General features: G+C 38.5%; 2 protein-coding genes across 3 annotated transcripts in view; both read right to left on the bottom strand.

Moving 5' to 3' along the window:
• The window catches only part of LOC149049084 (uncharacterized), an 87,457-nt gene that overhangs the window by 51,231 nt on the left and 18,678 nt on the right, over window positions 1-17,548 (bottom strand). The gene's annotated exons all lie outside the window — the stretch shown is intronic.
• LOC149049087 (uncharacterized) lies at window positions 2,922-6,115 on the bottom strand. 2 transcript variants are annotated; one of them, XM_089199315.1, is made up of 3 exons: window positions 5,827-6,115; window positions 5,495-5,591; window positions 2,922-5,289 (listed from the first exon to the last, which is right to left on the bottom strand). In XM_089199315.1, exons 1-3 carry the CDS (start codon window positions 6,056-6,058, stop codon window positions 5,283-5,285), a joined length of 336 nt encoding a protein of 111 aa, XP_089055441.1. In that variant the 5' UTR covers window positions 6,059-6,115; the 3' UTR covers window positions 2,922-5,282. The 2 variants fall into 2 exon arrangements, with proteins under 2 accessions (XP_089055441.1, XP_089055442.1); XM_089199316.1 differs by having other exon boundaries at window positions 5,946-6,113.

Raw genomic sequence — 17,548 nt, forward strand, 5'->3', positions numbered from 1 at the left:
AAGGATAAAGAAAGCAAAAGGAATAAGGAAAGAAAGGCGGAAGGATTTCAAAGTGTTTAACATTATTTAATGTAATTAAGTTACGTGGTTGCCATGCAAAAAAGCAAGGGCATTTCTTGCACTTTCAACATTATGATAATTCATTTATCATGGTAATATAAAGGTTTGAAAACCATTTTGAGGTTTTTTAGACATGTTTTTAGTCATTCTGATCGCAGACCTAGGATTCTTCCATGATCTTGTTTAAAAAATCAATTTCCTGGTTGCCTGTTGTATTGTTTTAGTATCTTGTTTGGGATGTAAGAGTTTTTTGGGGGGGGCTCTTATTATCAGACTATCGAACATGTAATATGTTTGAATTTTTAATTGTAAATGCAGATCTTAATATTGCTGCATAAATCAGTTTCATGTATTTGGTAAAAGTAAGAGATTCCTGTTAGAGTAGAGTCATACTGCAGCTTCAAAGGAAAAGTACAAGTATTACACTTCCACAGACAGAGAACAGAGTGAAATTTTGTATTGTCATCTCAACAGATGATAGTACTAAAATCCTAAATCATCAAGATTTAGAAGTGAAAAAAAACCCTCTTTAAATTTACAAATGTGCAGCAGTAGAATGTTTTCATCTTATTGGATTGTTGAACAACATATAATATACGAGGACATAGGAGGATATTGGATAGTAGTAGTATTTTTGCAAGAACTGTAGGGTGATGAAAATGCCAGGAGTTCTTTTTGATATGTGCACTACATAAATACTGCTTATGAAAAATATGAGGACTGAGAAAAATTTCAGCTTGTATTATGTCTAACCCTTTTTCTAAGAGCTTATTATTTTGTATTAGTAGTAAATAAAGCATATTCTTACAAAGTCCATGCAGTCTCCTTTTAGTATTTTTTTTTCTGTTAAATACGTAATGAGAAATTTGAAAAAAGACGATCTAACTCTAAAAATGTGACACAAGTCTTCTACTCATGATGGGAAATGAGTGAAACGACCCAATGGCACTTAATGCTGCATGAATATAAAAGTTGAACGATGAAAGGTGGCAAAGATGTCTGGAGGCTCACTGGGCATGTGCATATGGACCTTATTTTGAGTAGGTGCATGGGTCTGCTCCCCCAAAGAAACAATTCAGCAGGTCCAGGTTCTTCATAGCTGGGTTAAGATAACCCAAGGTTGGTGTGAAATTTGATTGCAGGTCTGAAGGCTTTAAAAGAAAAATTCAGTTCAAATATTTTTGCTTGCAATTTGATCATTGCATGATCTACATAATGATTTTCTCTATTAGTAGGGAGCTTTCCCTTAACCCCCTCTGTAATCAATGTCAAATTTGAATTTTTGTATGAGTCAGTAGATGTTATTGTTGTTAAAATGAAAGTTGTACACGCTTGATGCGCTGTGTCTCATCCAAGAGACCAGTGAGTGTAAAAATGTACTCACTTCAATAATGCACCAAATTTCAAAGAGTGCAAAGAAAAACAAAACTAGTAAAAAAGAGACTAACTAAACCCTATGCAGCCTGATGTTTAGTGGAAACCTGGGAACAAGAGCCGGTCAGACCATACATCATTCTGATTGGCTAAATTTTTTGATAAGCAGCTGGCATGTCGGCGTGAAAGGCAAACCCAAATCGTATGCAGCTGTTATTCAACCAAGAAGTTCCATGGCATCTACTACATGAAATAGATTTTATTGTGATCTGGTGAAAAACATGTTGTTACAGCTGGTTTCCAGGTTTTTGGCAGTTATTTTGACAAAAAGTGGGTAAAATGAGCCCAATTTGTAGTGTTTTTTTTTGCGTTTTTTAGCTTGTTTGCAGCGTTTTTAAACGTGAAATAAATAAGTTAATTTTTTTGCAAAAAAAGAAAAACAATAACTAACAACAAAAACGAGTTTTTCAGTTCAAATTGAGTGTTTGGTGTTTTTAGACAGATTTCAATGCAATTTTGCAAAATACATTTAGTTTCAGCTAATTTGCAGCGTTTGGGCTCGAGACTGGCAAGAGTGATGGTACACACTCTTGGCACAGATAATTGTGCAAGCAGATATTGAGATTTCACCAGTAAAGACCATAAATCGATTAAAAACAAGAAAAGGAAACTTGAGAAAAAAAATAGAATGATGGCAAGGAGAAAAGAGGGCTGCACTAAAGATTATCTACTTGTTCTTGAAGCTGACAATTAACAAGGTTCTTGAAAATTAAGTTTACACAACAAACTAATAATTTGTGAAAATCACACAAATCCCAAGCCATATACAGGGTTTTGCTCTCAATAAAATAAACTTTTTAAGCAAATTTGGATTTTACCCTTGTGCTTTTTTTTTTTACTTTTTAAATACATATGTATAAATAATGCTCCCCTGACTCTCCCCCAAATTTTCAGAACAGATACGAACTCTTAAGAATGATCAAGCTTTACCTTATAATTAAAAATGTTTACACCTTACAATACCAAATTATCACAGATGATTTCTTGGTACTTTGATTTGTGCAACACCCAAAAAGAAGTGCGCATACATACTACACACAATCATTCCAGTCAAAATGTGCTGAAGTCAACAATTTGGCCGCCTAAAATGAATTATCTGCTGCTTACTTCACACTATTCAGACTTCTATTCAGGACAAGGTTTGGCCTCTGCTGCCTACTACTATCGTCAGCTTGCCCTCCACTCAAAAACATTTCCACTGGGCTAATACATACATACATATGTGTGAGATTAGGTAACATGTGCGAACCTGCTCTATTGAAAGAGATCAATAAATTATAACTCAATGAAACATTGATCAAAAAATAGATCAATAGAAATAACAAAGATTAAACTAACTGCAGACAGTACTGTTTCAGTGCTCTGGGCCTAATCAGTGCAGTGATCTTCGATTAAGTGCTTAATTTAGACATAAAACCAAAGCTTGGTACAGTTAAATGTTATTATTTTTCTTTTAATATTCCTATTCCAGCTGCTGTTTATTATTATTATTAAAGTCTTATTAGCATGGTAAAATCACCTACAGACAAGGCATACACTTTGTACCAAAATTGGTTCGCATCAAGTACATTATCTACTACATCATTACATCTGCAGGTGTTTAAATTTACTTGTGAAAATCACACAACTCACAAGCTATATACAGCATACAATCAGTAGCAAATTATTACAAAGGAATGCAGTGGTCTTTAATAATAAGATTACTTAGTAGCTAAATAACAAATAGCCCAGTCAAAATGTGCTGGTAGCCAGGGATTTGGCCATCTACAACAAAATATCTGGGGCTTACTTCACACTTGTTAGACTTCTAGTCTGAAAAAAGTTTGGCCTCTACCCCCTATTACTACAGCCAGCTTGCCTACTTCTCAAAAACAGTGACTGGGCTGAAAAAAATGTTTGAGAGAAAAATGGCCATAACAAGCCAACTTACTGCAAAATAAGAAACATCAAAGTTACACTTCAAACTAAAACAAAATATAAGCCTTGCAGGGTTTGGTTCTCAATAAAACTAGTTTAAATAGCCAATCTGGAGTTTTTCTGCTCACTCAAAATGGGCTGGCGGCCTGTGATTTGGCCACCTACAATGAGGTACCTTCCACTGACTTCACACTTTTCAGACTGCTTTTCAGGAAGAGGTTTGACCTCTGCTGCCTATAACTACTACATCCAGCTTGTCTACCACTCAAAAACATTTTGACTGGGCTGTGCAAGTCTTACTAGCATATTAAAAGCACCTTCAGGTAGATAACAGCAAAGCAGACTTTGTACCAAAATGCTTTGCATTAAGTACATCATTACCCTCTTCAAGTATTTCTAGTTTGTGTGTGAAAATCCCACAAATCACAAGTTACATCATGTCATACATTCAAGTTGACAAAGCAATCAGGGACAAATTTTTCATAATAAGATGCAATGATCTTCAGTGTAAGATTATCTGGTACCTAAATAGTAAAATTTTCGAGGGAAGAAATAACAGCAAACATTTTTTCTTTCTCATCAACATCAACTTCCAAAAATAATGGACCACTCAAAACAAAGAAATAAATCATATTTGTGATCTAACAGGGCTTCAATGTGACACAAGTGTGCATATTTTTATTTCCTACAACTTACAAGTGGCAGAAATAGCTGAAATGGCCTTCACGTGAACACAACAGAATCCCCTGAGTGTATAGCCATGTAAAACTATTTATTTGGTGTCGAAATTACATCATGATATTTGACTGAAACTCAGCTTACCCATCTTTCGTTTAGACTTCAAAACTTGCTGCTTTCTCACCACCGTTTCAATGTTTACTTGTTTTTCAAAAGGTGGTAGAGCCTGATTGCAGATAGTGATCTTTTTTACTTGAGAACTAGATCACAACACCCGAGCCTTTTCATGCTAAAACACTAAACTCCTGAGATTTCCTTCGTCGCCATAAGCCACCATTTTATCTTTCCTGTATACTTATTCCCAAGCTTTGGGTCCCAAAGTTCCCACACAAACCATAAAATAATGCTATGCATTAAATTAAGAAGTAACGATAAACATTACTTTTGTCTTGAGATGATATTGGAAATGCCGGGATGCAGATCGTCCACAAATCTATTCCCAGTCTATTTATTGAAACCACAGTCAAATTACATGAAGTATATTACTTCATTTGAGGAGATATTGTAAGTGATGATTATCCTCCTTTTGAGAGAGAGATCGTGTCATGAAGACAAAACATTTCCCTGATAAAAGAAATACTTCATAAGACAATGTATCAGTTTAGTAGGGCAAAAGAGATTATGCAATGGAAAGGTGTCTGTATAGAAATGTATATGCATTGCTGGTTAAGAGCTCGGATTGACTATATTTATGATTTGATCTATCAACAAGAACAGAAATAAATGCCCATTACAATAAGAAGCCCAGAAACATTAAAGTAAATAAAGTAACCAGTCTGCACTAGCTTCCCATCTTCATTCACATTGACAGTAGGAAGTGTGCCTGTAGAAACCATCCACAAAAGCTTCCCCTGTCATGGAAAAGGAGGGCCTGGTGGATCATCGCATCACATTCACTACACATCTTCTTTCCACCACACTCTACGCATCTGACATCACACTTTCCCTCAGCACAAATGGCACACAACTGGCCTAACATATGCAACCCTTGAGTACACAGAATGGACTTGAAAATCAGTTCCCTTGATGACTCCCAGTTTTCATTCAAACTGTCCACCCTCTTTTCCCAGTTATTTTCCAGGCTCTGAAACGATTCAAGAACTTCCTGGCATTTCAGCAGAGTTGATTGAAGTTCATCGTCTGTATGAAGACAAAAATCTAACTTTTAGCTTTAAACATTTTGGAAACTTTAAAACATGTAAATGAATGCAGAGATGTGAACTAACTTTAATTTTCATGAGTGGATGATTCATTATTAGCCATAAAGGAGATGTACAAAAAGCTTTCATAAATCAAAATTGACACAAGATTTGGCTATGACTGTACCAAAAAAAATTTCCCATACCTTTGAATGCAGTTGTTTATAAACCTCCCTGTTTGGTTCACATCATCTGATTGCATCTCATGACCCGCGTCATACACACTTACGCCAGGAATTAGCTCTATTATTGAAGAAAGGATGCCGGTTACGAGGTTAATATCAAACGCTACAAGGGCTTTTAAAATCACAGCGAATGATTATGGGTCGGGTTGTTCCTGATGGGAAACTGCTTAATTTTAACAAATAATTTGAAAGTACCATGATCTTTCGCTTCGCTCCGCAATGGTGTACGTAACTTGATAAACGATTAAAAGAAAACTAACGACAGCAAACCGATAAAAATATTGTAAAATCACCTTCTTCTGTTGCACTGCAGAGCGAAGTATTCGTCCCTTTTCTTTCGCGAGGCCGATACACGTGCTTGTATTTCCTCAAAACAGTAGTGAAGTCCCAATAAAATTCCAAACACTCAGACCTTCTTTCCTCTTCCGTGATACTTCTTTTTCTCCAAGCAAACTTGTTGCTTCTTGTAGCAGAGCATCCAGATCTTCTTTTTCCTTCGACGCCTTCTTCGCCGCCATTTTGCATTTTGTGACTTGCCGCTAGCAGAAATTTTTTTTGGGATCACTTTCTGAAGGAGCTTAGACACCAGGCTCAATTAGGTAACCAAGCCTTCTGATGATTTGTTAACAATTCTATACTCACCTCCCCCGACTGGTTGAAGTGCGATTGGATGGGGACAGGGAAGGGAACATTTTTGTTACTTGCGCGAGAAAAAACACATAGGAAGTTATCTATTAACCCTATTTTTTTTTTATTTTCGCGTGAAAGAATATTACCTTATCTCGCTGCGCTCCGTTCAAATACGAATCTTCTGCCTTTGGCTAAAATACGCTTTCTTCGTGAATTCTAAACTCTACTCACGGTCAAATGGAACCGAAGGGGAATTTCAAACCTAGAAAATACTTGCTTCTGAATAGTGTCTTAGCTCTGCTCTCGGTGACGTTTTTCCAAAGGACTCGCTAGATTGCAGAACAATCGCAAGAAGTGCACCTCGTTGAGTACAGGTCTTGAAAATGTATTCAATGTTAAAAGAAATCCTAGCAGGCAAACAAAATTAACCTTTCGGTGAACTACGTAATTGAACCAAGTACTTTTTTTAACGGACCACAAAATTCATCGTAAGTGTAGTAATCCGCTTATTTATTCTTGACATTAAGCTTATTTCGACTTAATAAAGCAATTGGTATCAACCATATGAAAATACGTATGACAACTTGATAATCTTGTTAGAACGTCATAGGAAGTTGTACCTTCAAAGAAGCTACGTGTAAAATCTGTAAGGCCTTTTCACTGTTTATAACGGTAAATTTATATTCACCGTGGAAGCTTTGCACGTCTTAGTTATTTGCTTGATTATTTTTTGACGCTGTTGTGTTGAGCTTCCATCTGGAGTGTGCGTGACTGAGTGCTCAGGGTGCAAAGAGTGAAAACGGTACGCAAACCTAATAATTTCCACCCCTCCACCCCTCCCTGCTCCACCCTCTACAAAAATGAGTAGTTTCTGGACCATATTGACTTGAAATTTTACACTTGGTAATTCCTAAATTGACTGATGCCTCACACAAGAGAAAATTATTTTCATATCATATCTGTGCATCACTGAGGCCTTCCATTAATAAAAAGGCTATTCTGGTATGTTCCAATAATGGCTCTGGGTCAGATGTGTTTGCAACAAAGGATGGAAAAAATGAATTATTATTATTATTATTAACATTATTATCATTATTATTATTGTGTTACATACTCTTAACCAAATTTGAAACTTTACCACTCCCCTCCCCCAAAGCAGCTACATGTAAACAATATAGGGCCTTTTTTAAAGTCCTCACAGTTTAATGCCTCAAGGCTTGCTGGTTTGGCAGTCAGTGGAAAAGTAATGAAAGAAATACATTCAGTTGGATTTAAATGATTATAATTAAGATTTAAATATCAATTCCAACTGAGCAATGACTCACGATACAGAAAACAAGACATTGATTGCATTATATTAGGTGGCTTGATCCAAATGAGCCAAGAAAGCTTTTTTTTTTGTTTTGTTTTATAGCTAATCATAAAAAAGCCCTATATTCTGTAATTGTAAGTCATAAAGTGAAATTCAGTACTCTATCTATATTCAATAGACCTTACTGCAGTTTTCAACACCACCTTAATGGGTTGGTGAGTAGGCATGACCTTGCAGTATTTGTATGAGAATCCAATGTGAAATAATCTTTGTGAATTATATTAGGTGGCTTGACGCAAATGAGCCAAGAAAGCATTTTTTTTTTGTTTGGTACCTAATCATAAAAAGCCCCATATTCTGTAGTAGTAAGTCATGGAATGAAATTCAGTACTTTAACTATATTCAATAGACCTTACTGCAGTTTTCAACACCACCTTGATGGGTTGGTGGGCAGGCTTGACCTTGCAGTATTTGTATAAGAATTCAATGTCAAATAATTTTTGTGAAAAATTCTGTTATGATAAAAATATCAGAAATATGGCAAACGTAAGCAACAGTTGTAAACGTTACAGGAAAAGGATTCTTCTGTAAAAGAATTTTCTTCTTGCAGACTAAAATTTCCTGAAAAAAAAACAGACAATGCAAGGAAAATCTATTACAAACAACAGGGCAAATTAAAGGGCAGGTACAGCCATAGCCACTATGAAGTAAGCATCCCTACCACTCCCAAAATGCATTATCAGTTGCCTCAGATGTCCAGGCAGTCCAGGCAGTCCAGGCAGTCCAGGGAACAATTTAAACATTGACTCAGTTTTGTGTAATCAGATTAATTGTTGCTAAGTGCATTATTTCATGACAACGTACTTCAACAAGTTAGGTATACATATAGTATATACCACAAAAGCAAATTATTTCTGGTGTTATTGCTAATTGAGATATCAGATCAAGAAAGTATAAGGTTATTAATAAAGAGTTAAATTTTAGCTGTAAGCTTTTCGAGTTATTGATTTGACAATTTACTGTACGTTGTAAAATTACAAAAGGAAACACTAAATTTAGGTTGTAAAACACTAAAAAACTTACTTACTTACCTTTCAGTCTCAAAAAGTTTCCCTCTTTACTGCTTTAAAAATTTGAGCTTGTGTTTACTACTCGCCGAAGTTCCTTGCATTCTCTAGTGTGACAAAAAAGGTCACGCAAGCAAGAAAAGGCTTGGGCACAAATTCAGTAGGCTTGGCTACTGAGTTGAGCCTGGTTTCTAAGCTCCTCCAGAAAGTGATCCCAAAAAAAATTTTCGCCTTGCGCAACCTTAGTAGCTCCAGTCTACCGCTGGCCTCACGGTCATCTCAATGTTGAATGATAATACTTCATTTGGTCTCATTTGAGAAGTTGTGATAATCCTTCATTTAGGGAGGAGGTCGTGTTGTTTTGGTGGATGGAATTCAAATCCCGGACAAAATGATAAATATCAGAGAAGCCTTGACGATGCTCTGTTTTTGTTGTAAAGCACGCAGGAAGCGGCTAGAGATGACGCCCAGAGAACGCGTTCGCCAACAGCATCTTAAAGACATCGAAATGGCACGCTCATTTATCAGTAATGGATGGCCGACATCACTATACAAAAGTGAACCAGTAGACATGGCCTCATTTATATGTTGGTCAGTATCAACGACAGAACTTTCTACAGTATTGCTAATCTCGAAAGGCTTGGAAACTGCCTTTACAAGAAACACTTATTCTGCTGATGAACAGAAACCCTGGTTGATTTATTTGACTGCCCCTGAGAACGAGCTCTTATCTCGCCATATTTCTGACGTCTGGCGTAGGAAGGCTATCAGTCCAAATGGAGATCCTGACCTGGTGGATCAGATTGCAGAGCATGTTGTGTACAAGTATGACAGGGGAAAAAAAAAATGGCTTCTTTTACCCATTGAGGCAGATGATAGTAATGTTATTCGTTTTCAGACGAATGACTTCGTCATGTGGAGCCACCCACCTAGGGATGCACCCCTGACGAGAGTTCTGGAAGATATGGAAGATCCGGAAGGACAAGATTTCAATCAAGTAAAAGGTGATATGGGTCGATTTTTTAATGAATTGATCAGCATCCGTAGAAACATCAAAATACCTGATGCTAAGAGATCAATAAGAGAAGCTGATCAGCTTAAAAAGATCGGAGTGAAGTTTTCAAAGCTTTACAAATTTTATGAAACTATGCAAACTGACAATCATGTACCAAACTCGTATATGTGGCCCACCCTACAGCTGGGTGTAAAGAATGGCGAAAGAAAACTTCAGCGTTACGGGGAAACATTTGCTGGCGTTTACGAGAAATATGAAAACGAAGTTCATCATATTTTCCCTGCTTTGAATGTGGAGGCTCGCGCTCTGCCAAGTAAAGAAGAGGTTTTCCAAGCGTTATTACCAGAAGGCTTAAATCTAACCCTCCATGATATCGAGATGGCTGATCAGAATCAAAGATAGAGAAAGCAAAAGGACTAAGGAAAGAAAGGCGACAGGATTTCACATTGTTTAACAGCCCTCACGATTACTTAGTTTTTTTACATGGTTGCCACGCTAAAAGCAAAAGCATTTCTGGTATTTCCGACATTGTCATTGTATTAATACCGTAATTTCCGGCCATTTACCCGCGCGGCAGATTACACAGTAACAAGAAAAAAATTTCAGCAGATCACCTGCACTAGCAGATAGCCCGCACCCAAAAATAAAAGAACATCGTCAACTCACACAAAGTTCCTCCATTGTGTTTTGTTGACATGATATCTTTTAGCGCGCTATCAATAAATTTTCACACTTCTTGTTTTCGATGTTTCACTGAGAATGATACCATTTGTAAAAATCGGTTCTGAAAAAAAGTCGATATCTCGAGATCTACGAGTCAAAGAAATAGCTTGAAACGGGAAAATACTCTTTAACTCAACGCAGTGGTAGGCAGCGTCGGATTTTCTGTCGAGCTATTAATTATGAGGTGCCATAAAATGAACATGTCGGCAGCAGTTTCCGTGTGAATTGCTCTGAAGCCTGCTTATTTCACAATTCATCCTTTTATTTTCAAGTTCATTACCCGTGTAGGTGAGGATTGTTTTTTTTAACTTAACGAAGAAACAAGCTGAGAAATTGACAAGGTAAGAAAGTAAGAGTACAAACAAGATAAAAGCTCTATTATCGAGTGTTGAAGATATGTTTTCGATTTGCATCGGCTCTGATGTTCTCATCATTGAGAAATCCATTCTATAATCATTTAATTAGGCCCAATCCATCTAATAGCATGCTTTATTATGTAGGTGACTGTGTATTGAATTTAAGGTAAAAATAATTATTTGTTTGGGTAATGGTATATATCATCTTCTTCATCAGGGTAGAATTTTTCTTTACCTTGTACAAACAAGTCAGGCATGTCCTGTTCAGGGCTAATATGGCAAGGCTAATTTACTTTCCCTTGGAAAGGTATTTCAATCAAGAAAACATTTTTTCAGTAAGACTAAACTATACACATCCAAACTTGAAAATGCCTGTGGCACCAAATTTTCACTTAACACTTGAATCCTGTTAAGTATCAAATTATTGCTGAGATGCCGAAACTAAACCGAATGAGGTGAAAGTTTTGTCCTTTACGACGCGAGAGAGCAAGATAGTGAGTCTGAGTCCAGTAAGCTTCTTTGAACACAAACTTTAATCACTTGAGAGGCAGGTTACCTTTAGATCTAACGAAACAACAACAACGCGATAGCGACTCGCTTATTATAAAATATGTTTTTTTCCGTGTAACCCGAGAACTGACACGTGAGTAGTCCGAAGTGATTACATAACAGTTGAGAGTTACATAAGAAAGAAAAAGCAAACGTTGATGTCCGGAAGGTTTTTTTGCATATCATAACATCTTTCCCTTTTTCCTATTTTTCTTTTTTTTTTTTTAACTATAACTCAATGTCAAACTTTTTAGGTGGCTTGATCAATCGTCCATGTCGTGTCCGTATTTCAGTTGTAGTAGCTTCGTGAGGTGGTCTTGCACTCAGCTCTGTTTGAGGTGTTGGGGGTAGTTGAGATCTTGGAGGGGACATGGATGTTCCTACTTGAGAACTTGCTGGAGGGGGTTGGTCCTGTTCCTGCAGATTGTCTGGAACGGTCAGGTCATCTTCGTCCATTTTGAAGGGGGTTTCTTGAAGTGGTTCCATGGTAGAACGCAACTGCTTGCGATTACGCCTGTAGGATCTACCATTGACTTCAACCTTGTAACTGCGAGATGCCACTTTAGAAGAAACAACTGCTTTTGACCACTTTGTTTCTCCAGGCATCTTCATGCGCACTATGTCACCTGATTTGAGTTCTGAGAGTTGTTTAGCATGTTGGTCGAAATGTTTCGCTTGCTTGACACGATCCCTTTTGAGAAGATCACTAACTGTTTGGTCAGTCTTGAGTAAAGACTCTGAGAAGGGTAGAAGTGTCTTAGTTCGGCGACCAAAAAGTCGTTGGCACGGAGACATACCTGTCGCAGCAGTGGGGGTGTTGTGGTGATCCAATAAACCAAGATATGGATCGGATTGAGACAGAAGAGCTTTCTTCATTAAAGTCTTGCAGGTTTTGACTGCGCTTTCGGCCATCCCATTAGCTTGTGGATAGTGTGGTGAGGTGGTGATATGAGTGAACTTCCACGTTACTGCAAATCTTCGGAACTCTGAGGATGAGTACTGAGGACCGTTGTCAGAAACTACGTAATCGGGTACCCCATGTCGCGAAAAATGCATCTTCAGCTTGTGAACGACTGTCTGGGACGTAGTATCGGCAAGATGATCCAGCTCGATAAAGTTGCTGTAGTAATCAACTAATACGAGGTAGTTTCGGTTCTCGAAGGTAAACAAATCTGTTCCAACTCGTTGCCATGGCCTGTCAGGAACTGGGTGAGGCTGAAGAGGTTCACTGGCTTGTTCAGGTCTCACACTTTGGCATATAGAGCATTTATCAATACGATTCTTGAGTTGTGCAGACATTCCTGGCCAGAAGAAAACCTCTCTGGCCCTTCGAAGGCATGCTTGGAGTCCCTGATGGGACTTGTGTGTTTCCTCTATCATGTCACGGCGAAGGCTCTCTGGGACAACGATCTTCGTTCCTTTGAAAACTAGGCCATCTTGGAGCGTCATTTCATCTCGGTATTTGAAGAAAAGCTGTGCGCTTGTAGGTACCATGGAAGTTTTTGTAGGCCAGCCAGCGCGTATGACTTGTGACAACGCTAGTAAAGATTCATCCTTGGCCGTTTCCACTTGAAACTTGGCAAGTGTCGACTCTGATATCGATAAGTCTTCAACAAAGTTGACAGTTTCTAGATCTTTATAGCAGGATGAGGTGCTAGCATTTGGTACCTTTGACTGCTTAGGTAGAACGCGAGAAAGTGCGTCAGCAATGTACATCTCTTTGCCTGGCTTGTAAGTGAGATTCAGGTCAAATCTTTGAAGACGTAGCATCATACGCTGTAATCTCTTAGAAGCTGTATTGATTGGCTTCTTCTGTATAGCAATCAGTGGCTTGTGATCTGTTTCGACTGTGACGTGCTTGCCATAAATGTAATGCTCGAAGTGCTCACAAGAGAATACAACAGCTAAGAGCTCCTTCTCAATCTGTGCGTAATTTTGCTCTGTCGACGTCAGTGCCCTGTTGGCGTAGTGAACTGGCTGTCCTTCCTGAAGTAGAGTTGCGCCAATGCCATACTGTGAGGCATCGCACTGTATGGTGACATTCTTACTCACGTCAAAGTACTGTAGGACTGGGGCTTTAGTGATGAGCTCTTTTATCTCCTTAAAGGCTTTATCTTGGGGGTGTTGCCAATGCCATTCTATTTCCTTCTTTTCCAACTGTCTTAAGGGCTGTGATGCTGTAGACAGATGTTGGCAGAATTTCGCCAGATACTGCACCATTCCCAGAAACGTTCTGAGTTCAGCGAGATTGGTAGGCACCGGATAGTCCACTATAGCTTGTACCTTTAACGGGTCAGGTTTTAGACCTTCCGCTGTAAGGAGGTGTCCTATGAAAGGAACTTGTGACTGTCGAAGTTTCAACTTCTCGCTGTTGAGAGTGAGGTTTCTTTCTCTTGCGCGACTGAGGAAAGCCTTGAGATTCTGATCATGGTTGGCAATTGCAGCTTCATTAGAGTCTCCAAAACCGCAAACTAGGAAATCATCGGCAATGACTTCAACACCTGCGAGTCCTTCTACTAGCTCGTGCATTCGTTGTTGCCATACTTCTGGGGCTGAGTTTATTCCAAATGGCATTCTGAGCCATCGATAGCGACCAAAAGGTGTGTTCATGGTTGTCAAGTAACTACTCTTTCCATCAAGTTGTACCTGCCAGAATCCACATTTGGCATCTAACACGCTAAAGGCTTTAGCACCACTAAGGCGAGTTGCTACTTCCTCAATAGTTGGAAGTGGATAATGCGAGCGTTTCACTGCGCGGTTGAGATCTCGAGGATCCAGACATACTCGTATTTTCCCGTTAGATTTCTTCACTATGACAAGGCTAGAGACCCATGATGTCGGTTCAACTACCTTGGCGAGGATACCACTCTTCACCATGTTATCCAGCTCTAACTTGAGGGTATCTCGAAGTGGGACTGGCACTTTACGAGGGGGATGTACCACCGGGCGGAAACCTTCGTCCACTTGAATGGAGTAGGTTCCTTCAAGGCAGCCAATTCCAGTGAAGATATCGGTAAATTCATATAGGATAGGATCACTTCTAACATTTGACGAGACGTCAATTCTTTCGTCGTGAATCGCATTTACGTCAGCATCCAAGATTTTGACCAGGTTCATCTTTTCACACGTCGTTCGACAGAGGAGGGGTGTCAAATCTTGCTTCACAATGTGATAAAGAACTCCATATTTTCTTCCTTTCCGTTCAGTTAGTAGGCGGATTTGACCAAGTGGCCAGACTACAGTCTTGTTGTGCATGATGAGCCTTGTAAACGACTGTTCAAGGTTTGTACACTGTTTGTCTCCTGTAGCCCGGATGTAGGCACTTTTGGGGAGAATATTACATGAAGCACCTGTATCAATCTGAAGTTGTACTTGGGCATTATTGTTAAGGCACGCCGTTACATAAGCTGATGTGGGGGAGGGTTTGTGACTGTAGATTTCACAATCTTGTACGTGATTGACAGAGCGAGAGTGGCATTTTTTTGCAAAGTGTCCGTCTCTGCCACATTTGGTGCATTTCTTGCCAACTGCTGGACAAGCTGACTTTTTCATCTCGTGAACAGTACCACAAAACTTGCATTCTCGTGTGTATACATTGTCGGGGTTACCAGAACTTTTCCCTCTTGACTTCCACGGAGGAGTCCGCTTCTTACCTGAAGTGTGTTTATGCGGTGTTGTATCCTCAGTCTGGGTCTTAGGCGGTTTCGTTTTCTTGGCTTTTACCCTATTCACATTGGCTTCTTCAGTTGTCATGTCTAAAGCGCGTATATCAGTTAGTTCTTGTGTTCGCAGGATATCCAACGCGTTATCCAAAGTGAGATCTTTCTTCTCTAAAAGTTTCTTGCGTGACCGATCATTCTTGACTCCAAGGATGAGGCGGTCTCTTATCAAGCTGTCTCTTAGGGTTAGGAACCCACAGTGTTCAGAAAGGCGCATCAGTGCTGTGCAATATTGATCGACACTTTCTCCTGGTTCTTGCTCTCTCTTGTTGAAGAGGTACCGTTCATACGTCTGATTTCGCTGCGGCAAACAACGAGATTCAAATTTAGCCAGGACGTCATCAATATTGTCAGCGCTTTCGTCTTCAGCGAAGGTAAAGGTGTCAAACAATTGGACTCCTTCTCTTCCAACGATGTTAAGAAAATGAGCGACACGGACTGGGCCGTCCTTTTGACTTATCCCAGCCGCCCGTTCATAGATTTGCCATGCTCTCTTAAAGTGTAACCAGTTATCGCCTCTACGTGACCTGTCTTCGAGATTAAGAGGATCTGGAGGTTTGGCTAGCGGTACTGTGGTGGTATAGATCGGTGCAGCAGCCGATGAACCAGAAGGTTGCTGACTAGCAGAGGTCGAGGTCATGACCAATATAAAATAAACTTCCACCAACAACAACAAAGCTCGTGAAACGTGATCCCACTTCTGACACCAAGTTTTGTCCTTTACGACGCGAGAGAGCAAGATAGTGAGTCTGAGTCCAGTAAGCTTCTTTGAACACAAACTTTAATCACTTGAGAGGCAGGTTACCTTTAGATCTAACGAAACAACAACAACGCGATAGCGACTCGCTTATTATAAAATATGTTTTTTTCCGTGTAACCCGAGAACTGACACGTGAGTAGTCCGAAGTGATTACATAACAGTTGAGAGTTACATAAGAAAGAAAAAGCAAACGTTGATGTCCGGAAGGTTTTTTTGCATATCATAACAGTGAACTGCACAAAACCTTTTATTTGCCAAAATGTTTTACTGGATTACTGCAAGGTAGTAATAACTATGTGCATGATTCTTGTGAACAGAAATCTGCAGTCACATAAGTGCTTGAAGATGGTCACTTGAAAAAGCAAATTTACCTTGAACATGCATTTTTTCAAGTCTAAGCATGTTATGACATAAGTAGACAATGTGTGATTGGAAGCAGTTTTATCTTTGTTATTAAAAGTCATAATTGTGGAGTGATGATCATTTCTCAACAATGAAGTACATTTGACTCCCAATAACTCAAATCTTCAAAGGGAAAATGAAAAGGTTTCTGTTTGAGTTCTTGCTGAAAAGTGTGGAAATTTACATCGCAAATTATAAGAGAAAGCAGTGAAGTAAAAAGGGAATATTGGCAGGAAATATTCAAGCTCCAGTTAATTTTACAAAGATGTACTTTTGCACTGCAGTGTAATAAAACCCTACACTAATAATACCTGGCCTAGACTTAACACATTTTTTGCAATGCAAAAAAATTGTAGAAGTCGCGAATACATGGTCCTTATTAGAATTGTTAAAGCATGCCACTTACAGCACTGTTAAACTTGACTCTTCTGTTTGTAATTTTGGAATCTTCAAAACATATTACGAGGAGATACAACTTTATGATTAGATTAAAAGTATTGCTCACATTTTGAATGTGAATTTAAATTTGTAGTTAGTGTATCTTATGAGGTTTTTTAGACATTATTTAGTAATTCTGACCGCAGACCTAGGATTCTTTCATGATCTAGCATAAAAACCAATTTCCTGGTTACCTGTAGTATTGTTTTAGTATCTTGTTTGAGATATAAGAGTTTGTTTTTTGGGCTCTTATTGTCAGACTATTGAACCTGTAATATGTTTGAATTTTGAATTGTAAATGCAGATCTTAATATTGTTGCACAAAGCAGTGTCATGTATCTGGCAAAAGTAGGAGATTTCTGTAACGTAGACATACCATAACTTCAAAGGAAAGGTACAAGTATTATACTTAAACAGAGACAGAACAGAGTTAAATTTTGTACTGTTATTTCAACAGATGTTAGTACTAAAATTTTAAATCATCAAGATTTAGAAGTGAAAAAAAAGCCCTCATTAAATTTACAAACACGTGCAGCTGTAGAATGTTTACATCTTATTGTATTGATGAACAACATATGACATAGGTGGACCTTAGATATAGCTGGATAATAGATAGTGGTACTATTTTTGCAAGAACTGTAGGGTGATGAAAAATATGGGGAATGAGCAAGATTCAGCTTGTATTATATATTTAACCTTTTTTTCCCGCGAGCTTATTATTTTGTATTAGTAGTAAATAAAGCATATTTTCACAAAGTCCATGCAATCTCTTTTCAGTCTTTTTTTTTTCTAGTAAATACATAATGAGAAATTTGGAAAAGACAATCTAACTCTGAAAACATGACACAAGTCTTCTACCCATGACAAGAATTAAAGTGAAAGGACCCAATGCCACTCTGTGCTGCACAAACATAAAAGTTGAACAATGAAAGGTGGCAGAAATGTTGGGAGGCTCACTGGGCATGTGCATAAAGACCCAATAAAAAGTGCCGAATTCATTAGTCCAGTCTTTGATCTTTCCACAGGGTGCAGATATTAAGTAGG

The sequence above is a fragment of the Pocillopora damicornis genome, chromosome 3, assembly GCF_964200805.1.
Source record: "Pocillopora damicornis chromosome 3, jaPocDami1.2, whole genome shotgun sequence".
In the NCBI taxonomy this organism is placed as follows: Eukaryota; Metazoa; Cnidaria; class Anthozoa; order Scleractinia; family Pocilloporidae; genus Pocillopora; species Pocillopora damicornis.